General features: G+C 44.6%; 1 protein-coding gene across 1 annotated transcript in view; it reads right to left on the reverse strand.

Annotated features, from left to right (window-relative positions):
- Positions 1-16,107, reverse strand: part of LOC307240520 (pecanex-like protein 3) — a gene marked incomplete at both ends in the record, with an annotated part of 29,423 nt that extends 13,316 nt beyond the window's left edge. Inside the window, 22 exons of the mRNA XM_080014322.1 lie at positions 166-343; positions 856-1,000; positions 1,635-1,785; positions 2,024-2,116; positions 2,234-2,339; positions 4,303-4,412; positions 4,500-4,591; positions 4,784-4,894; positions 6,172-6,343; positions 6,648-6,680; positions 6,869-7,022; positions 7,239-7,396; positions 7,538-7,679; positions 7,793-7,850; positions 8,046-8,215; positions 8,315-8,444; positions 10,986-12,719; positions 14,193-14,288; positions 14,587-14,626; positions 15,051-15,156; positions 15,285-15,493; positions 15,955-16,107. Coding sequence (XP_079870448.1) covers positions 166-343; positions 856-1,000; positions 1,635-1,785; positions 2,024-2,116; positions 2,234-2,339; positions 4,303-4,412; positions 4,500-4,591; positions 4,784-4,894; positions 6,172-6,343; positions 6,648-6,680; positions 6,869-7,022; positions 7,239-7,396; positions 7,538-7,679; positions 7,793-7,850; positions 8,046-8,215; positions 8,315-8,444; positions 10,986-12,719; positions 14,193-14,288; positions 14,587-14,626; positions 15,051-15,156; positions 15,285-15,493; positions 15,955-16,107 — 4,341 coding nt within the window. The remainder of the gene's footprint in view (positions 1-165; positions 344-855; positions 1,001-1,634; positions 1,786-2,023; positions 2,117-2,233; positions 2,340-4,302; positions 4,413-4,499; positions 4,592-4,783; positions 4,895-6,171; positions 6,344-6,647; positions 6,681-6,868; positions 7,023-7,238; positions 7,397-7,537; positions 7,680-7,792; positions 7,851-8,045; positions 8,216-8,314; positions 8,445-10,985; positions 12,720-14,192; positions 14,289-14,586; positions 14,627-15,050; positions 15,157-15,284; positions 15,494-15,954) is intronic.
- Positions 16,108-23,182: the final 7,075 nt, after the last annotated feature.

A 23,182-nucleotide genomic window follows, 5' to 3' on the forward strand; every position in this document is an offset into this window, starting at 1 on the left:
TATATATATTTATAAAAAAACAAACAAACAAAAAAAAAAAACCATTGTGATAACATTTCTGGCCATATCGCCCAGCCCAACGACATTTTAAAATATACTGATCCCAAAGCAAGACTCGAGCAGGGTGATGTCAAGTGTAAAAAACTTGGGTGCAGGGGTGCGAACCTTGCTGAAGAGAATGGACATGAAGTAGTAGTCGACCAGGAAGGTCTCAGAGACGTGCGGGTAGTCGAAGTGGAAGAAGAGCGCGGTGAAGCACAGCGTGACGTACTGCAGGGATGGGGCACAGAATGAGGAGCGCAGCAGCTTCATGCCCGCCACAGAGATGAAGAGCGCACGGCTGCTGGAAGAGAGAGAGAGAGAGAGAGAGAGAGAGAGAAAGCGAGAGAGAGAAAGAGAGAGAGAGAGATTAGCAAACACAGACTTGGTTGAGGGGATGGATGACCGAACTGACAAAAGACATCGAGCTGCAGAAACAAGTTTTTGCTTGTGTCAGATAAATTAGCTTTAAGTGACAAAACTACACATTTACTAAAATCGGGGCGGGGGCACACTAGTGATCAAATTTGACATTTCTTGATATATCCAACTTCTTGCATTATGTAATTCGGAAGGGAATTTGTTCTTTTTTTCCAAAATGCAGGTTATATTGTAAATGACTATTAAGCAGGATCTCAAGGTCTGATTTTGAGACACAGGGTCACGATTTGATTCAATCCGGGATCTATGAGATGGCTCACGATGCGGTTCTACATCCATATCTTGACGCTTTCTATTAAGCCACGAAAATTGCAACCAACTTTTTGCGCTGCGTTGGAAGACACATTGGCCGGCGAGGAAAGAAGCGATGCTTACTAGATGTCCAGTTCCTTGTGGTTCTGACCGGCGCTCCGGGCCTCCGTCGTCAGGGAGTTGAGCACGACGGCCGGGTATATGAAATACTTCTCCACACACTGGAGCCAGGCGTACAGCTTCTCGAACCACATCAGCTGAGCGGCATCTGAGGTGCAGACAAGATCAAGGAGTTCGCCGGCTGAAATAAAACTTGGATTGCAAATCACCTGCGAGTGCAATGTTTAACTTGCGGTGGGGGTGTATTTTACTTGTAAACTAGTTCTACTGTACGTTTTAAGGTTTGTGGGTGTGGGTCTCTAAAATTGTGTCCTAGAGCAGTGATTCTCTTTTCTCACACCAAGCCCCCTCAATTTTGCCACAGACCTGATTGGATACAATTTTTTTTCAGTCATTATTGTACATTCTCTAACAGTACCAACTTCTTGTGAATTTAATTAAGTTGAACTACTATTCATTTTGCTGGGGACCCCTGGAACCTCCTGAAGGACCCTACACTGAGAACCACTGTCCTAGAGAACAACTTGCAGGGAAATACACATAAGTGTACACTCGACTGTTCCCAGTGCAAATTCATGTACTGGGTTCATATTTCTACCGCTGCCTCCTCTAAAGCTTAACTGGAACAGTTGGGGCCTGAGAGTCAAGTGCTCATCTTAAACAGTAATATTATGATATATGCAGGTGTCTATAAGGGTTAGTATACAGGAGAGTGTGTGTGTGTTTGTGTGTGTGTGTGTGTGTGTGTGGGTGTGGGTGCGGAAGAGAGGGTCGCCACTCACCTCGAACCTCGAACTGGCTGTACTCCCTGGAGCGCAGAACCGGGTGAGCCAGGCAGAACCAGGGCAGCTGCTTGCGGAGCTGAGGCAGGAGGTAGTGTGTGAGGAAGCCCACGACACCGGCCAAGATGTACAGCACAAAGCTCAGAGCGGGCTAGGGGCGTTGGAGAGACAAAGGGTTTTTAAGACAAATTCTACAAAACGAGAAAGACTGATCTTTGAAAATCATCTCTCATATGCGTTTCTGAGAGGGCAGAGGAAAGTATTAGGTAAAAACAGAGCAGGTTATGAACAAGCTCGTTCTATGAAATGTTATTATAACAGTGTAGTCTAGGTCAGATGGCAAGGTAGCTGACGAGGAACCGGAGACGGCCGTCCCTCGCTCAACTGACCTGGAGAGCGATGAAGACCGTGCTGGCGCTGATGGCGAAGGTGATCACAGCCATGAGGGGACATATGACGAGATCTGAATGAAGAATCTCCTTCTGCAAAAGACATCAAGAGGGCAAACAGAGGAGGCATCCAGTGAAAACAGTGGCGAGACAGGAAAGAAAAAAACAAAACATTGCGATCTTTGCAGGCTTGTGGAGCTTGGAGTTTACCACAGAGTTGCGCAGTTTCTCGGGGAGAGGGTCCTTGATCTCCACCGGGGGATCCTCTGGAGTTCGGTTCACCAGCTCTGGGAATATTTTAGAGCGGACCAGAGACCTGTGATTTGGGAGAGTGAGAGAGAGTTTAGTCAGGTATGGAATGTGCCCTTACTTTAATTGTTATCATCATTGTTTTTGTATATCATCATCATCATCATCATCGCAATTAGCAATATTATCCTCTGCTAATTGTTATTAGTATTCCTGTTAGTATAATCATAATGCCATTATTTTTCACAAAAATACTGCTACTATATACAATTTTTTCTTAACTTTAGCGTAACTGCCACCTGCCCAGACTGGGCTGACTGGTAGCATAGTCCTAGTTAGCATAGTTTTGTGACTTGCACTGTATTGGTCAACTTCTGCTGCTGTAACACCTGAATTCCCACTTCATGAAGTCTTATGTTATCGTCAGCGTGGTTCAAATCTAAGGTTGAAAGAATATCAGTGTCTCACTCCTAACCCTAACTGCCAACCCAACCCCAACCCTAGCAGACAATATAGACTTGCCCCAATGTAAATCCTACCATTTAAAAAAAAATGTGTTTGGGCCTGCATCTCAATAAAAGAAAGAAAAAAGAAAATTAATATTGCTTGAGGCTATAGTGGTTGTATAATATGTTGCTCTGTTGTGTGATATGAGGAATGAGTTGCTCTGTTCTTACTATTGGTTGCACAATATGCTGCTTGATTTTTTTTATTATTGATATGGAGCTCTGACACTGTGAGTGAGTCACAGTCAGTGAGTCCAAGACAAAGCTCCCATCGCTACAATGAAGTATATTTTATCTCAATGAAGTCTATTAAATACAAGACATATAGAGTATATACTGTACAGTCTCTCTCTCTCTCTCTCTCTCTCTCTCTCTCTCTCTCTCTCTCTCTCTCTCTCTCTCTCTCGCTCTCTCTCTCTCTCTCTCGCCCTCTCTCGCTCTCTCTCGCTCTCTGAGGAATGATATTGGCATTGAATGGAGTAATAATAGACTAGCTGTGTAATCTGTTTGAGCGCTAAGGACTTGTTTCAAAATGTTACAAGCACCACTATGTTGGGAAATCCACCAGTGAGAATTAAACAAATTCGAGAGCAGAAAATTATTGACCAATAATTCACGATAAATCATTCGCTGAGGAACGATCGTGATCCTTCATGGTCTAAATTGATGACCCAAATCTGAAAATGAGTATATCAAATTTACACTTTTTATGAAATGCATTCTGCTTGTTAAGATTTTTTTTATTGTAATGCAATTTTGTAAATATTTTCTTTTATTAGCTAATTCTTACCCTGTTTTCAATTTATTTCATCCTTGTACTTTGTTAATGCATTTTGCTTGTTTGCTTTGCTTGCTGCTATTCTTGCAGCAAGCAAATGCTATTCTTGCTATGCTATTCTTAAGAGAAGAGCCTTCTCTTAATGTGAAGCACTTTAAGTTTCATGTCATGAATGAAAAGTGTTCTGTCAGACAACGCCATCGTGCCGCACGCTTTCACGGCCTTATTCAAGCAGCCAATCCCTCCTGCCCAACCTGCTTTGCTTTCTGCTTGCTTGGTGCGTTGTCAGACGCAACACTACAACATGCGCTTGTTTGTGTGTGAGTGATGTTAGGTGTCTATTCACTGTAGAGGCACAAAGAAGTTTTTTTCAAATGGACAACAAAGCAGTCAATAGGGCAGCTGTGATCATGGAAGTTGGTGTATTGTCCACTATTATAGCGGCATAAAAAACCCAACTTGTAAGAACACATGTCTACCAACTGCAAAATGCATTTGTTGGCATTGAAGACTGGAACTGAAAAAAGGTGGACAGCTCATTGTTCTCAGACCCCTTATGGAAATGTTGTATTAGTTCAACATTTTTAACATTGGTTTAAAATTACCCTTAAATTTAGTTTGAAACACCTAATTTTGGAATGTAACAAATAACAAAAAATAAAATTTGCAATCGGCTCTAATAACTGCGATCACGCAATTTATGCAATCATTTTGACAGCTTTGGAAGCCATGCATGTGCTACTGACCACAGGATGGTGGGGTCGCTGCTCTGACGGCTGAGGTGGTAGGACAGAGCCAGGAGGAGGCCGCAGAACACGGAGAACAGCACTGGCACATGGGCGTCCCCCCATGGGGCCTAAAAGACAAGAAAACAGAAGGGCTCAAATGTCTTTTCAGGAACATCAACAGACGGTATAAAACTTTAAATAAAACATCAACTCACGTTGATGGCACCCAGGCAGAATCCATAAAGCAGAGCAGCCACCAGCACGCTGCGCACCAGGCTGAACAGGGATGACAGGGGGCTGGTAGTGGCTGTTTGAAGAGAAAAGTATAAAGCAGAATCTAAACGGACCACTTCAGAGAAGACACTAACAAAGTATTGCATGAGTGAACAACAACAATCGGGACAGCTCAATGTGTATGAATGACCCGCGCTGTGCTAGTCATGCAAAGTCATTTCACATTTCGAAATACGGCCCGTCGTTCTCTGGTCGCTGTACTCACCAGTTCCCCCAAAGATGTGCATGTCGATCTGCTCCAGCAGACACATGACAAAGGTGTTGACCTGAGGTAGGAGCCCAAACAGGAATATGACCGGGAAACACAAGGCAAACACTGTGGGACAAGAGGGTGTAGACAGCATGTGTCATGAGCAACACAACATAGCCGCTGAGACACATAACCAGACCTGCCAACCTAATATTTGGAGTAGCACAACAGTGTAACTGAGTCTCTGTGGCGTTTGAGTTACTGCAGCTAAATTACTCCATCAGTTATTTACACTGTAGCCGCCTCGTAACAAGGCTCATCACATCGTATACGAGCTACTACAGCTAACTATATACAGTATACAACTATATAGAGTATACTAATTCATATCATTAGGCTATATCCATTGAAATGCATCATCTCGTAAAGTTGGGGAATATGTTTTCCACCTGCAGATGTACCGATTGCTATTCTCTTGGACGATTCCGTTTTTTGTTTTTTTTAACAGTCTGACTTTTACTGAGTGTAAAAGTCACTCAGTACTGAGTGTACTGAGTGACTCTTCAAGAACGGAAATTCAAAAAGACAGCCAAACCTTTCATCTGAGATGCACTAAGAGTAACCAGAGCAGACCCCTCGCTGTAGTGACAGCGATAGATATTAGTAAGTATTAGTATATTAGATTATAGTCTGCACAATTATGGAATATTGTCACGCGATAAATAAATAATTTATCGAATCTTTGTTGTTTACTTTGAAGTACCTCCAAACAGCTGACATTTAACTCTTTTTGTTCTCTTTGAGCGTCAGCTAGGCACATACAGTATGTTTAATTACATTGGTATCGGGTTCAAGTATCATTTTTACGAGTACAGTACATGAGCCTTTATCGGGTGTGTAAATTTGACCGGCACAAAATCTGATATATCTGACACTGGTTAGCGGGTGTCAGATATATCGGCAGATATATAGCAGTGATTAAATTACAATTATATATACACAGATCAGCCACAACATTAAACCCACTGACAGGTGAAGTGCTCATCTCATTGCTCATCTCATTACAATGCGGCCTGTCAAGGGGTGGGATATATTAGGCAGCAAGTGAACAGTCAGTTCTTGAAGTTGATGTGTTGGAAGCAGGAAAATGCAGCGTCTCAGCGTCAAGCATCTCATCTTGCATCACTGTGTATAGACTATATACATCTCATCACCATTCTCAGTCTCGTTCCCACAGTCTGTCAGTATTCACTATACTAGCGTTCGCAATGGCCATGCCCCCTTACCGTGAAATAACACGGGTCCTTGCTTATCGACCAATCCACTTAACAACCTGGTCGTAGGAGCGGAACTCAGTCATTAAGTGAGGAGTACCTGTATTGAAAACACAATATTGCACTGACCTATGAGCATATCCCGGGCACAGAGCAGGAAGTGTGCGAAGAAGAAGGTGACGCCATAGAGGGAGAAAGGTTGGAGGCTCCCGGAGCGCCCGGAGAGGTCAAAGACCCAGATCATCACACAGCACAGGCAGAAGTAGACAGGCCGGCTGTACACGATGATCCAGTTATGGCCCTGACGCAGAGGAGCAAGCACGTTGTAATTAGTATGAAAATATGATGACATGTTGAATGCACATCTTTCAACATACTTCCCTTTATTGTTTTAATTGTTTAAATTGCAGCAATGCAAAAGCATCTGTACTACCTGTAGTATTACATTATATCATTTAGATTTTGCCCAAAGTGACATATAAGTACATTTTGTCAGTAGTTTGTTGCTTGAACTGTATATCACAGTCACAGATAAGCCTCATCTTGGAATAAGCATCATTAGTAGAGATAGGGAATTTTTTTCAACCACAATACTCAAGACTTACATGCATTGGTGATGCTGCATCTGGTTGTACGCTCTATAAAATAAAAAAAAGAAAAGAAAAAAGATGAAGACATCATTGATGGTAAATTTATGATTCCACCCACACTCTGACAACAGTCTTTGAATTTATATTATGAGAAGAGTTGAAGTGGAGGGATATTACACAAAATACACAACAACTCAAAAATACTTTTTCTTTGAATATATATTGTAGGAAAGAACCTTGAGTAAAGAGTACTGGCAGCTGGCAATGACCAGGCAGAATTGGAACACCCAGATGTCCCTGAAGAAGCCCTGAAGCAGCAGCAGGAACCCCAGGAAGGCCACCAGGCTGGCCAGCACCACCGCAAACACATTTTCCCCCACGCGCCGGTTCCTGACAACAGGGTACAAAGGCATCAACGCACAGACTCGTACATTCGTTAAGATTATTGTCTGCACAGAATACATGGAGAGGGGGTGATCGGGGAGAGAGTCACGGAGAAAGTGCGCACGGTTTCGCTCCATAGTATCATAATAATATCTATATTATATCAAGATATCGTCATACTCAAGACTTATTTTGCAGGCCTTTTTCACACAGTGGGCTTACCTGTCCAACAAAGCCAGCAAGGCCAGTCGATCATATCGAACCCTCAGCCACTTCCCCGGTAGCACCCAGAAGCGGTAGTACTGTTTGGGTTTGGCTTTTTCCTCAATCATCAGAGTGTTTTCCTGGGACTCTTGTAGTGACTCGTGATCCAAATCAAACTACAGGAATAATACATTCAGAATAGCAGTTTTTTTATATTGATTATAATATCTCGAGACACCACTTATATCGCAATGAGCACAGCTTAGATGACATTCAACACAAAATAACATGGTTCATGCAAAGTGGACAATGCTGACCTCGGGCATTTCCAAAGGCACCCTTCGAACCTGCATGCCCTGTAACGCCACAGGTCGAGGCTGGAGCATGGACAAGGCCGGCGCCCCCTCCTGCACCTCTGTGGAGGTGAAACTCGATGACTGGGACTGTCTCTCCCTCTCCCTGCAGGAGGAACATTTCACATCAGAAACACAGCGCCTCTGCATGTAGAACTAGAGCCCGTAACTGAGAACCACAACCCAAAAGATTGCGGGAATAGAAGCGTCTAATCTTACTGCATTGGGTCTTCATATCCACCTCCAGCGGGGCCGAATGTATAGGATCTCTTTACTCCTGCAATACAAAAACATGACGCAAACGCCGTCAATGGAGGAAAACAATTATATACTGTATAATGACGTCTTGTAGTTCTGGGCAATATAATAAAAAGAAATCACAGTATTTTTTGACCAAACTCAATGTCGATAACTTGATGATATTTTAGGGATAACAATTGGTGCATCATTCATACAATATTTACTCGCTCACCAATCTCATCGTAGAAGTAGTGCACTGCCCCCTCTGATGTGTCATCGAAGGTGGAAGCATCGTGAATGCCCCCGCGTGGCAGCAGGAGCGAGGAGGCAAACTGCAGGGCCGAGGGCAGAGTGCGGGTCCGCGAGTGGGAAGAGGTACGAGTCCGCTGGAGGTCCTGAAGGCTGTGAAAAAACAACACAGACAGGAAGCCAAAGGTGAACTCAACAGAGGAGTCCCTGATCCAATAAGAGTGCAGGCTTTTTAAAAGTCTCCGGACTAACCTGGGTGGGGATCCCATGGTTGATGGGGGCGGTGTAGGGTTGCTGCCTGCATTGTGTCTCCTGCGGATGGCCTGGGTCCTCTTAACACTGCTGACCGAGTCCCGTTTGCCACCTTCCTCCGACGCCATAGCTGGAGGAATAGGATCAGTTATATTAGTGTACCGATTCCATTCAGAGGTGCTTCAGAAGGATTGCCCCCCAAAGAAAATACTAGTTAGGGATAGAAAATTAGGGATGCCATGAAATGGCCAGACATTTTTATATCTTCTGGCACATAGTTGACCAATGTATTCATGTAAAAAGTTACATTCAAAACTTTATGATGGGACGAGTGGAATTACAATTGCCCATCAGACAAGTGACAGATAAATGTGATTGGAAAAGAAAAACAAATGTATCAGCAAGAAATTGAGCTTCTCTGTTGACGACGCATAAGCTGTTGTCTCTGCTTACTAATAATTCATGGCTTAGAGAAATCGGGCATTGGGGATGGGTTTTCTTTATCCAATGCCATCCTAAAAATATCACCAAGCCAAGCTGGCTGACAATTAAGATAAAAAACCCATAAAATAATAAGATAATCGTGATCGATTATCGTTACCTGTAGAAAACTTGTTTTATGTGACTAAATGTTTTACTCCAGCAATGAAAGGGACAGCAGAGGAGTCTCTTTTAAAAGAGGTTCCTGTTTTTTTCTTCAAAGAAGCATGTTAAGAAAGTGCAATCCCTGATGTGCAATGTCTTAAGATACACGATGTTTATAGTGTGTACTTGATATGTTTTGTATTTTCTGCTGTCCCCTTTTTGCTGCTGGAACAATGTAAATTTCCCCATTGTGGGACTAATTATGGTTTATCTTATCGTAACTAGGTAGTTGGCTGGATTAAGATTACAAGTTGCAGGGCTGCAACAGCCATTCTAACTGTCCTGGCCGAACCAATTTATCTGATATAACGTGGTTAACACTGTGGCAACAACATCCTTCCTCCCCACCATAACAAGATAAGCTAACACTTTATTAATACCCAGGGACAAATTCAGAGAGTATATTGACATGTCCCAGCATATTTTCTTTCCATGTCTCTGATGTTGAATGTGGCATTTAAAACATGAAATATCAACCATCAACAACAACATCAAATAGGTTATAAAATATTGATTTTTTTTTTTTATAATATCGTACATTGTATCTAATCTAACTACAAAGAAAGGAATCTCTGTATGGGTTCTGGAGAATGTCGGAGGCCCAGCCCGAGGGTAAAGCTTTGGGGGTGAGTGTTTGACACTATTTTCCCCCGTCCCACCCTCTTATTCCACTTCCCTCCATACAACTATAAGTAGGGGGCTCTGTTCATCTGTATATAAATCACAGTCTGTCTGTCCTTCAATTATCTTGACAACCGTTCATCCAATCTCTTTCACACATGGCGGGTGTATTGCTGGGGACCCCAGCACATGCAGTGTCGAATTTGGTGCAATTTGGACACGCAACACGTGTAATATTAATAGACAACAAACGAACAGCAAGCCACTCAGTTGGCCCCTCAGCTCTGTGCAGCAGCCGGGCGGGGTTTCAGAGCTCTGCAACTGAGTCACTTATTGTCGGCAGTGCAGCCCGTTCCGAACAGGCATGTTTTGAACGGGCATGCACGAGTAATTTACTGACAGCGTTAGGATGGTATTTTTGGTCTATGGATCTTCTACAGTAAGAAAGGTTTTGTGTGAAGTCAATGTCAACAGTATGTGTGTAGGCTAAAATGATGATTGACAATTAATTATTATTATGAATCTTATGCTGTAGCTCATACTGCAATTCCATCATTAATGTAAGTTAATGTAATGTAAGCTCTCATTTTCCAAGCAGCTCTATTTTAGTTCAGCTAACTGAAAAGTAAACAACCTGGGACCTAGAAGTTAATGTCAAGTCCTGTTCGGTAAAGTCAAGTCAGTTTTTTTTTTTTAGCAACCTGTACAATAAAATATTGTTAAGGCCCCCCAACTCAATGATAACCATTTAGCTAGGTTGGCATTTAATTTTTCATCCATTCCACGGATTTTCCAGCATACCTTAGAACACAAAAATATTACAAGCTCAACATATTGTTATATAAAGCCAGTATATTCAAATTTGTAATGGCCACAGTTAAGATTTCTGGCTGTAAACTGTGCCTCTAAAGTAGTTTGATATCGCTATGTGTCATACTGTCATTGCATATGCAACACATTTATCACACATTACTCAATTTTTCCATATCGCGCAGCCCTACTCCACCGACCAATTCACCTTTTGTTACGACACCAACTACAACAATATTCCTGTCTAAACTTATCCAGACATTAGGATAGAACACTGAAGGTATGTAGAGTGTGAGCATCTTGTAAATATGCTCACACTCACCCTAATTTGATTTCCAAGATGTTAACCCCATTAGTGAATGTTCAAGAACGACTGTTTTGATCATAGTTTCACTGTTAACTCCCTAACTAGCAGAGGCGTTTGGACTTAATCATATGTATTAATGAAAACCTTCTCAGACTGTGGTGCCAAAGCCAAAATCTTATCAAAAAAGGTACATGGTCTAATGCGCATCAAATTGAGGGGGCTTGATATGAAAAAGGTAGATAGCATTGTCTACTAAAATAATATTTGGATAAAATGTAACCCACTCACCTCCCCCGACAGCTCCCTCTTCGACCAGCTCAACCGCCCTCCAGCCCATCTGGTTGCCGGTCCAGGAGCCCCCCAGAGAGTCCAGTCGATGATGATGCGTTCCAGGGAAGCCGTCAGTGTGGATAGTGCGGGCCTCCAGATCAGACTTGGATATGGTCAGTGTACGCGGAGCCGGGGTGGAGGAGGAAGGCATGCCGTGCAGGGTGGAGGGCAGGGCTGTCGTGTTGGTCTGGCTGCCTGCCCCGTCCATACTGAGCACCCTCGCATGAGTCTTGGCACTAGCGGTGCTTGCGGAACGCTGGGCGGCACGGGAATGCGATGAGCCCACCGTGTCCAGTAAATCCCCTTCTCGTGCAGTGGGCAGCTGAGCGGCAGAGGGTATCGGGGACTTAATGCCAGTGTTAGTAAGGTCTGGAGAATAGCAGGAGGTAGAAGAACTCGAATCATCGTCATCCTCATCGGAGCTGCATCGCCGCTGAGAGCCTATGCTAGAGCCGGCACTCATGTCACTGCCGTCGTCTTCATCACTGGAGTCCTCGAATAGGCTCTCGCTGTAGGCCTTGGTGCCCAGCCTGCTGCGCACGGGAATGTAGTCTCTGGGCTGCCTGGAATTGTGATGACGCTTGTATGAGCCGCAGTCGAAGCTGCTGCTCCCAGTTCCGGCCCGCTTTCGTGGAGCTTTCCTGCGGCCCGGCCGGTGGCCCGTGCCGCCGCCGACCCGCAGCAGCTTCAAGTCTTTGGGGCGCACTACCTGCTGGCCATGCAGGCTGGGCGGGTCAGAAAGCAGGAAGGGGGTGGAAGAGATGGGCAGAGCGGGTTCAGAATACACCAGACCCAGGGCCAGCCCTGAGGGAACCGAGTTCGCCTGTCGAGGCGGGGGCAACGGGGGAACCTGGATGGTCCTGTCTAGATCGCACACCTCTGAGTGGCCGCTACTGGAGGGGGAAGAGTTCTGGGTGGGAGGGGGCTGCGCAGCATCAGAAGGTGCTGAGGGAAGGTCCTCTCCTTCTACGAGTGTTCTGTCCAGCCCCTGTCCTATGGAGAGATCTTTGGAAGGAGAGCGCAGGAGTACGCTGTCTGACAGGTTGTCGGTGTCGCTGCTGCCCTGTCCTGCGGGGTCCTCGGCAGAATGAAGGGCGTTGGATCTGACTGCCAGTGCTGAGGCAGATACTCGAGTGTCCGCAGGCCGCGGCAGGCTGAGCGACGGGCTCTCAAGTTGGGTGGAGTCAGTTTTCTCACTACGGTAGCTGCTCACGGTGCTTAAGGTTTCGCGGTCTGTGGTGGCTCCACCGCCGCTAAAACAACTGTCTGTGGATCCGGCAGCTAGAGCCACGCCACTTCTGCTGCCGGGGTGCTCCGTCCCCGGGGCAAAGGCCACAGGGTCGAGGCCTAAACCTAGAAGGTTCTCACTTATCTCCTCGCTCAAGATGCTTTTTATGAGAGGGCTGAGGGGGGTTTCGCCTAAGCTTTGGGACTCCGCGGAAGGACCGAGAGGAGAGTAAGCCCTGGTGCTGTGTTCCTCAGGACTCTGCAGAGAAAGTTGCTCCGATGCCCTTTCCCCCTCCTGCAACTGGTCCTTGTCTTCCCCATCTTCCTGGCTGGAGGGTGAAGGAGGTATAGAGGGACAATCCAAAGGCTCCCCAAATCCCGCTGATACTCCAGACACTCCCATTAGACCTGGAAACTCCCCTCCTAGTGCAGCAGCGATGCAGGATTGGACCACACTGACGGCCCCTAAGTGATGCAACAGATCACAATCAGAATATAGATAATATTAAGCACTGCCATATACACCAGGGGCATCGTGTAGCATTAGAGGTTAACATTACTTGACAGTCAACTGAGGTAGGGGTGTCGTTAGCATTTACCTGTTAGCATGCCTTGTTAGTGGATCGAATATGTTAGCCTAAGGGACGTAGCCTCAGTAGGATGTTGCTGCGTAATGCTAGGGTCATACCGCCAGCGCACATGTGCTGCAAAGGGACAGGCTGCAATGCATTTCAAACGGAGCTCGGCTTCATCCGGCTGCATCCGGCTGCAGGGGGTGGAGCTACGTTTGGCATGAGCTCACGGCTTCACGGTGACAAGCAAAGTTGAGCAGATTTCAACTTTATGCAAATGAGCAGTGCCGGGCAACCTCCAACAGGAGGAAAGATATGCTTTCAATAGAGCTGATGGAATGGATTGCTTGGAAAATGCCGGGAACACTGGGTAATCGTTCATGACTTTTTTTTTTTTTAATGAAAAACGCTATTTTTTCAAGAGGTCATCTATTTTTCTCAGTAAACAGCTACACCATTTAAAAAAAAAATTAAGTACAGACAGCACCATCTAGCTATATTATGTATATTAAATATGGAAAGGGAGGGAGGATTGAAATGTTTGGCGCACTCTCAACAGCCAATCAATTTTGAGCCGACACGCCCACAAAAGCCAGGGGCACAGAGACAATACCCATCGCCGGCAGTGTGATCTTAGTTTTACAGTGCTTATATTTTAGTCAAACTACATGGACAGTCAGAATATTATGGTCAGTATATTTGCACCATGAGCTGGCAAAGTATTGTAAATATTATTACACAAAGCAAGTCGTAAATCAATATCTACTCAAGTTTGTTTCAAAAGGTGAGCGGGCTTGGCATGCAAAGATGGCTTTACAATGAGCCAGCGGGGCCACTCCAAGTCAGTTCACAGCAGAGGACTTCTACAGGAGCTCATGTAGTGCAGCTTTGTAGTCATTCTATCAACATTTGAGTTGTGATTCTGTGCGCAAATCAGAGATGTAACAGTTTATGTATTCTTACCAAACTATGTCCAATGGTTCAGCTATTGGGCATAGTTTGGTAACACAGCATTACAGCATTGCTTTGTAAACAGTGATGTTCAATCCCAACCAGACCAAGAAACCCATTAAGTTTTCCATTTATGATTGGCAGAGAGGTGGACTGGATGGAAAATAATTGTTGACATTAGTAGGTTTGATGGGTTGCATAACTCCATATGCATGGATTTCAAATTCGGGGTTTGTATATGTGTATATTTTGCATGTTTTTATGAACCCAAAACTGAAGCTGGCTTTTATGTACCACATAGTATAGTACCGCCCATAGTACATACTTATCTTGGTTTATGCCTACTATTAAAAAATAAATAAATAAATCAGAATCAAAATGTTTTGTTGCTTCTGGTGTCAAGGGGTGAACTTACTGATGTTGTTCTGGGAACTCTGGCGAAGAATCTCCCGGTGAGCCGATGTCACAATTACATTATTGCTGCCTTGCTCCCGCATAATCTCCTTGACATCTAATTTCAAATGAGAGGTGAAATTAGCCAAGCAAAAACTAGTATCAGAGTGAGAATAAAAACAGTGCACATTGAAACTGATCACTGATTGTTCATAGACCCCCACCGCTGGGCCAAACGTCCCCAAACTTTGAACTGATACCAAGACCATGCCATCTAATATCAGGAATGTCAGGACAGTATCCACAAAAGTGGATAAAAATTGTGTATCATTTCTATATTTTAGCTTAATTTTGTTAATTGATTCATAAAGTCTCAACTTTTATCAATGGTATAGCCAAAATACAGTTTCACATACCCTTAGCGCCTCCGGTATCCTCCAGCTGGGGCAGAAACTCCTTTGAATTTCCAACAAAATCCTACAGTTAGTCCAAATTACATTGGAGAATTATCACCAATAAATAACTTGTATTAAACAAACATAAATAACCTCTCTCTCTCTCAAGTCAAAACGACAAACATAATTAGATATAACATATCCAATTAGGAGTCATACTTGAACTAGGAAGTGAATAAAAAAAAAAAACATGCTATAAGATGTAATGCAGCAAGCCGGTCAATTTCAATCAGAAAATGGACTCCACAGAACGTCAACTATGGACGCTACATATTGTTAACATACTTTTTCCAATCAACTTTGTGAGATGATGTATTCAAGTGTGTGTAAACAGTACGACTTGTGGGCGTTTCCGAAATTGCTTTCGCGCGAAGAGGAGGCAAACGCAACTGCATGTGCTCTGGTAAGAAAGGAACCGTCCTCACCGACACCTGATTTAGCCCAAACAACGAGTGCTGGGAGCTGCAGCGCACGGGCGGCGTCGAGTTGACCTTCCGAAAAACAGTCATCTCCACGCCGACATGACTATCCCTGCGAGAAGGTTAAAAACAGTCGGGTAAATGGCACGTACGGAAGAAGAAGGGAAAAAAAAAAAGAACTGCCATTTCAGGAGAGCAACGTTTTTACACAATTTCCATTGACATTTCTGTCCGTCGTACCTGTGTTGGTTGCCGTCGTGGGCCCCGGATCCGTTGTCCCCGTCCTCCATCCGCGCAGCGTCGGTGGTGAGCGCCGTCTGCTTGTTCTCTACGATCTCCCCAAGGTCAAACATGGCGTGAAGCCTGTAGTTCACCACCTTTATCGCCGTGAAGAAGACCGCCACCACAACACAGTATATGCCCGCTACCGCCAAGCTCGGAGGTAGAGCCTGAATGGGACGAGACAGGTCAAAGTCCGTGACCGGGACTTAAAATGGAAATCGGATTTTTCGTGGTTTGCGTCATGCGAAGAGGTACCGTTCACGCTCAGCTGGCAAATAATCACGCACAGGAAAAATAAAAAAATACATTCGTAAAAGCGCTATGGCGTTGTGAAGAAGGGGCCATTAATCATTAAAAAGCATGCGGAACAAACAAATGGACGACAATATGGCCCGTCAAAAGAGGTGGAGACGAGGCAGCCCTGGGATTTCTATATAGAGAGAAAAACACGAGCCTCGGATGCATAAGTAACACTCGCAGTTTGCTAACGTTGCATGCATTATCTATCCCGTACTTAATGTCCCTACCTAGCGTACACCTGTGTTGGCAACCGAGCAATTCTGATGCGGTTTCACCAAAGACTTTGGCATTTAGAGAAGTGTTCACCAACGCACAGCACGACGCTCACCATGTACAGCAGGAAGGGGAAGGCCAGGAGGAATATCCAAATGTACAGGTGGAAGCAGTTGGAGAAGGTGCTCTGGTGGGGGTCCACGTACCAGCCCCCGGTGAGCGAAGCCCACACGCCCTGCCGCAGGATCTGAAGAGCTTGGGAACCCATCTCCGCCGCCCGGCCGCGCCCCCCGGAGTCCCTCTCGGGCCGGGGCTCAGGAGAGTGCGTTTCTGCCTACGAAGGCGTTTCCATTGAGGGGGGCAGCTCAACGAAGACTGTTTCATCAAGAAGTGTGTCGTCGAAGGTCCGTCCTCTGTGTTGCTCAGTGCAGTTTAACCGCCCGCGCACGTGGCATCTAGCCTAATTCTGGTCAAGTAAATCAGGAGAGGGACCTGTTCTCTTCTTTTTGGCACATTAACAACCAGATGAATAGTTGCTAAACATTAATACGTAGGAGATAACAAAGCTGGTGTATTTCACAATGCCAGTGTTTTGTTTCTAGTTCATTGGACTACATAAAATACTGGGGGCAAAAAAGGAAGTGTTACTCCACTGAGAAAAGGTGCGATTCCAACAATATCCAGTGAATCCACCCCCTGCAAAAAAAAAACCCACCTTGAAGAGGCCCTTTTCAGCCAATAGCCTGAATTTTAATAGCACTTGGTTATGTTCCCACAGGGTCCTCTTGGGTTGCAGCTTGTTAGACTGGTTAAATAAACACAACGACCTACACGATAATGCCTCATTCATGAGTTTCAATCCAAATATCCGTATACATTGGTTGTGACAGTATTCTTTCCTACTAGCTAAAACGCTAGTGTCCAGGACAGGGTTAGCAGGTCTAGAAAAATAGAGAAAATTAACCCTGCTAACGATGACACCCCAGCTAATCGGTTCCACTGGCAGCAGTTTGTGGATGTTATAGGAGGGAGCCAGTCCGTGGATATCAGACCGATACTTGATCAACTTCAGAAGGACGAGGCTTCAGGTTAGCTTCTGCCAGTCACCACTAGCATGAATCGGTCAACTCGTCATCATCATCTACTTATCAACCACTTGGACCATTCTACTTATCGTCCCATTCCCACCCGGGTTGGTAGACCGTGAATCCGCCGCCGAGTCTGTCATTCATCAGAGGGAATACAAAACCGTAAACGCTAGCGGTTAGCTTCGATGCTAATGCTAATGCTAGGATACGTTCCATCGCAGATGACTAGCCTGCTAATGTAGCCCGCCAGCTCCCGTGACGCTATCTCGGTCAGTGTTTTGTGTCTCTCCTCCTCTTCGGCGTGGGAAGCCCCCCGGGCCCTTCCTCTGCGCTCAGCGACATCGGTTTTTTGGCATAGCGCCGTCCGTGGCTAATGTTCCCCGAGGGAGGGAGAGCGAGCGAGCTAGCTGGCTAGCTCTAGCCGCTAACTAGGAGGGTACGCGCACGCAGGCGCACGTGAGCGCGCACGCAGCGGAGGACGCGGCCGCAGGGAGAGATTCCCACGGAGCTGCGATGCGGTGAGACGTCGTTTAATGGTCTATAAATCGAGCCTCTACACTCTCACAGTTTATACTTCACCCTTTATCAGCACCCCAGTGCCATTTCCAGGAGGAATGAAGCAAAACAGAGGGAAGCCATGTCGTAGTATTCCTCACGGGTTTCAGTTTTGTGCATGTGGGCTCCGGTCATTTGTTTAAAGTGGTAATCCGTACAATCGCTTTCTTTGAAAAAACAAAAAACAAACTCCCATAATATCCTTTTATTTATTATTTTTTTATTTTTTTATTTTTTTATTTATCCCCCCCCCCTCACTTTCCTTTCGAAGAAACAGCCGTTCAGCGTGTTTCGCGTTAAGCACGCGCTCCTCTATACTGCATTGCTCAAGATTCAAGATTCAAGATTTTTTATTTGTCACATACATATACATACTTTCATACATATATGCGGTGAAATGTAATGCAACGCACCCGATGATAGCACACAATATGTCCCAGGGGAAAAAAAATAATAAAAAATAAAAGTAGAAAATTCCTTTCTAATAGACCGACTAACTGACTCCTAAAACATAATACAGTAAGTTGAATACTTATAGAATAAGATAAAAATATATAGAATAAAATACAATAAAAATAAATTGAAATAAAATGGAATAGATAGAACGAATATGCCTATGTATATACAGATATGTGCATTTAAAGTGGCATGTGAATTAAAGTGGCATGTGAATGTGAATAGTGTGAGGTAGTGTTTGGGATAATACAGCACAGTATACAACAGTACGGCGCAGCAATACGGCATCACGAACAACCCTGAACAGTGATACAGTATGCGGTACAGTATGCTACATACAGTACAGTAGGTAGTGGAGCCTAGTGCATGGCTCAGTTAGGACCCCTGGTGAGGTCAGCGTTGACAGTTCTGATGGCTTGAGGGAAGAAACTCCGTCTCAGTCTCTCTGTTCTCGCTGTGTGACTGCGGAGGCGCTTGCCTGACCGCAGCAGCTGAAACAGTCCGTTGTTGGGGTGATGAGGATCCTTCATGATCCTGCGGGCTCTGCTACTACACCTGCTGCGGGTCACATTACGGGTGGCGGGGTCCGCCTCCACTGCTCAATGTGGCATCGCACGGGTCGTGTGAGAGAAATGGAGAGGCAGCGAGAGGATTTGGAAAAAGGGTGAAAGGACGGCGGCCTCAGATTAAAAATATATATACCAAAACACTTTCTTTGAATGGAAGTCCACTGTATAAACACAGTCCACATTAAAAATCGGACCACTTTGGCTTTGATCATTTTGGGCGTCACAGTCATGGTTTTTGATAAAATATATGACGGTAAATACTAAAACGTACTCAATCAAGGGAGATGTTTATCAGATAGTATCGAGGTGCCATTGAACGAGGAAACCCTCGTGGTGTTTTCAGGGCCCTCCGGTACACCGACACAGAAGACGGGGGGTTGTAAACACCAGTTTATTGTAGAGTGTGGGCCAGTATTAGCCAGGAGCAGATGGCGGTGAGCATTACATTACATTTAGCAGACGCTTTTATCCAAAGCGACTTAGAATTATTCAAACACGGACGCAGCCATCAGGAGCAATTAGGGGTTAAGTGTCTTGCTCAAGGACACTACAGCATGCTAGCAGGAGGAGCCTGTGATCGAACCAGCAACCTTTAGATTACTAGACGACCAGCTCAAGATCTCTACCTCCTGAACTACCATCCCCTGGCGGTGACATGGCATGACAGGGCTCCAATCCTGGGTGAGTGTGGGGATGGCGGTCTTAACTGCTGCTTGTTAGACCAACCAAAAGAGCAACAGGTATGCAGCCACACTGATCCCGATCACCTAGATCCAGGTCGGGTGTGGCTGCTCACCACACCATCCCCACACCACACCCACCTTTTTGGCTGAAACAGGTAGGTGTGTAAAAGACACTTGTGTGTCTATACCCTAAACTATACATATTTTATATATATTCAAAGGATGTTATAAAAGTGGCAATGGTTATGTTCTATTAAGTTTGGAATTACCTACATACTTAGAACACAAAATAGTTATAAATTCCATATTATTATATTAGTTATATATGATGATGATGATGAGGATTATTATTATGATGATTATTATGATTATTATTATCACTGTTAATATTGTTTATATAATGTATTTTATTATAATATATGATAATAATAATTATTATTATTATTGTTATTTCCTTTTTCTTTTATTTTGGACACCTCACCTTCATTTAAACCACTACTCCCCTTTTTAATGACAAGATACAAGCACATTTTCTCCAATTCAGATCAAAACTGTATAAATAAGACAAATTTAACATAATACATGTAACCACTTGATGCTATTTTTGTTTGGGGAGGGATCAGTGAGCACCAGAGGGGATCTCATTTTCTCCCCACGGTGCCTCTCCACAGTTGAATGAAATCCTCTCAGTGTTTCGGAACAATGCGTGCAGAATGTAAACACGCGGTCACGTGACAGGGTGTGGCTTTAAGATTGGAACCGCACTCTGCACCCGATGATGTCACTCGTAAGAATTCACAGCCTCGCCCCCAACAAAAGGCTCACGGAACTTTGACCTGAAATCTCCCCTTATCCATATCTCATCCTCCGTGACGGATGCGTATCTAACATGACCGCCGCCTAAGTCTTACATTGATTTTTCATTTTATAATAGTGGAAATGGTGGAAAACAATCAGGTGGTAGTGGATGCGGGCTGCGGTTGTGGTCAATTCACCTTGTCCTTCATATATATTTTGCCTTTGCTTTATGTGCTGGACAATCACCTTTTTTGAAATCCTTTGGAGAAGGTTGCGGAATGTGCGCCCGGATGTGCAACATAGCATTCAGTCGAGGCTATGAATCCACACTGCGAGGAGCGAGGCGGCGACGTGCTCATGCAGATGATGCATCAAAGACGACTGGATTGGCAGGCTGGAATCTATCTGATCGGCGTGTTTGATACGGAGATTTCTTCTGAGAGGAACCGCGGGAGATGACACGATGGAGGTCACACTCTTTCCTGCCCCGTCCAAACCCTTCAGACAACACCTGTTGCGTGGCTTGCGGAGCAACGCCCTTATTCGGCCCGGCCTAGTTAAGCAGCCAGTCCCTCCTGCCCTACCTGCTTTTCTGCCTGCTTCCTATGCCGCACCCTCCACCTCCCCTGCATCCACCCGTTGGGCTCTACTCTTCGAAAATACGTGTGTTTGTCCCATGAAGTCCTGGGTGAGCATGGTCCTCCCTCCGATCATCCAGCTCTCCTTGAACCTGGTTTTCCAGGTCGGGGTTCAACAGAACGCCCCGGCTCGGCCTTTCCCTGGCCACTTCTTCCTTCTTCCTTTTGGGTGGTCCCTGAGACCCCCCCACCCCCTTGTAGCACATCCTGGCGTTCCCACCCGGTCTCCTCCCGGACTAGTCGACGCCCCGCGGCCCGCCTCTTCAGGGGACACACACACACGCCCGGTCGCCCTGTGTCAAACATCTCAGCCACTGTGATCTCCTTCTTTCCCTCACTATCCCAAAGCTTGAGGTCACAGGTGAGGGTGGCGCATACCGTACGCTAACCAGTAAGTTTAGAGCTTTGTTTCGTGGAGCCGCTCCCTCTTCACCACCACGGTCCATAATTACACTGGTGTTACACCTGAGCGGGGGAGAAGGGATACATGGCGTGTGTGGGCATAATACTGCGTCTGTATATTTATATAAAGAGAGAGACGTGAAATTAGGTTTGTACTGTACTATCCCCAAGGCGTGGTGGATAATTCATCAGTACATCACCACTGTTAAAAATAATCTTGGAGCAGACAAACTATTCCCTTGCTTCCTTCCCAAATTGGTTCTGCTTTTTGCAGGGAATTTGCAATCATGGTGCTCTAAACGGTCCAATTATATAAGGTCACATCTAATCACAGGAGAGAAGGCAAGAACAACTTGTAAATACCAGCACCTCGTTGCATAAATAATGACTATAATGTCAGATCAAAAACTGGAAATTAACCAGTAAAGAAATGAATGTTCAAATAATGTGAAATTAGATATTGCATCACTCCAAGCAGGGAATGGTGCAGATAATTCAGACTTAACAGCAGCAGTACCTTTTCACTATTCTGTGGTCCCTTTCAATACGTTATGGGGGAGAAGGGCGTGAGAATGATGAAACCCGAGTGCAACAAACGTAAAAAAAAAACCAAAAAAACAATTCTTGTTCAATTATTTTGGAAAAACTTGTTTCCTGAGCCGAACCAATGGAGCGGAGATGCATAAGCGTTATCTTCATAATTCTGTTGAAATTCACATCGTTGCCGTTTGACCTTGTTTCCGTGACTGTAGTATTGTAAAGACTCGACTACACGTTTCTTTCTCATGTTGAGAGATAGTTAAACTGGAAAGTGATATATATTTATATATATTTTTTTTTATCTACATTATTATTAACCCCCGTGTGGAAATTAGTTGTCAGTATCTCACGTACCTACAGTAGGAGGAGGGATGCCCGGACACCAACTCTAGATCTCGACCGATGCCTTGCTCAGGGGCATCGGCATCAGTGTCACCAATGAGGTGGTGATGGCAAAATTCTTGAAATATACAGTTTAAAGCCAACACTTTGCATTCGTTGGAATACTTGATTGTAGCTGTGGTATTCGGCTTGTCTGACTTTGAAACATGTCAAATTTCTGAACAGTGTGCCCTACTATCTCATGTAATTCACTCTTAAAAATGAGTCGTATGCGTGTGCAGTGACCGTTTAGAAATGAATCAATCTTATTCAGATCTTATACAAATACGAGAGTATAGTAATTGTATCAAATAAATGCATGGAGATGATGTTGAATCGAGAAGAATCACGACAACACACATGTATACAAAGTATATAATCAAGTGTATTTTTCCTCTTTACCATGTTCTGTACACATATTAAGATCCAGTTCACAGGAACACTATACAATAGCAATGAGTTGGGAATGGAATAAGCTCTGAGCACTGAGTCGCCCATGTTAAATGGCACTTTCATGACAGGAAATAAAAATGAAATAAAATAAAATGAGGCATCACAGATTGAAAGAGTAAAAGTCCTCGGAGACGGGAGGGACTCAGACCTATTGGGCAAGGGACACATAGAAAAATGCTCAAATTAACTCAAACAAACGTAAACAGTGTTTGGTACATCGCGTTTTCTCGGCGCAATCTCCAACCCATTGTATGAAAAACAAAAATATATTCAGCCTTCGGAGGAACGTGGGCTCTTCTTCCGAATTTGGATTAAAAGGCAATCAAAAAAGTCATGTGTTCAGAGGGGGGTGGTAACAAGATAGACACCAAAAGATCAGAGAAATATTAATACAATTCACAAACTTCATTATTCTTCCCACAGAACTGTCTTTAAGTAACTGGTAAAAAAAACAAACATAAAAAAACAAAAAAAACAAGACATGTTCAGCTGCTTTACAAGGAATATCCATGTCTCAAAGACATCACCAATGTGCTTTTGCATCTGTCAACACTTTTTTTTAGGAAGGGGGAAGAAAAATACAGGTGAGACTGCCAGCCCCCGGGTAGCCATCAGCCCAATTGGACGGCGTGTTCTCCTCTTCCGAAGGAACGATTCAGGGGAAAAAATAAAAATAAAAATAATAATCCTTCGCATTCCCCTCAAAAAGAGAAATTCCTGTTCTACTCGAGACGGCAGCGTTCTGAAAGTGGAGACACAGTAGGAATGGAGCATTTTTTT

The sequence above is a fragment of the Zeus faber genome, assembly GCF_960531495.2.
Source record: "Zeus faber genome assembly, chromosome: 14".
In the NCBI taxonomy this organism is placed as follows: Eukaryota; Metazoa; Chordata; class Actinopteri; order Zeiformes; family Zeidae; genus Zeus; species Zeus faber.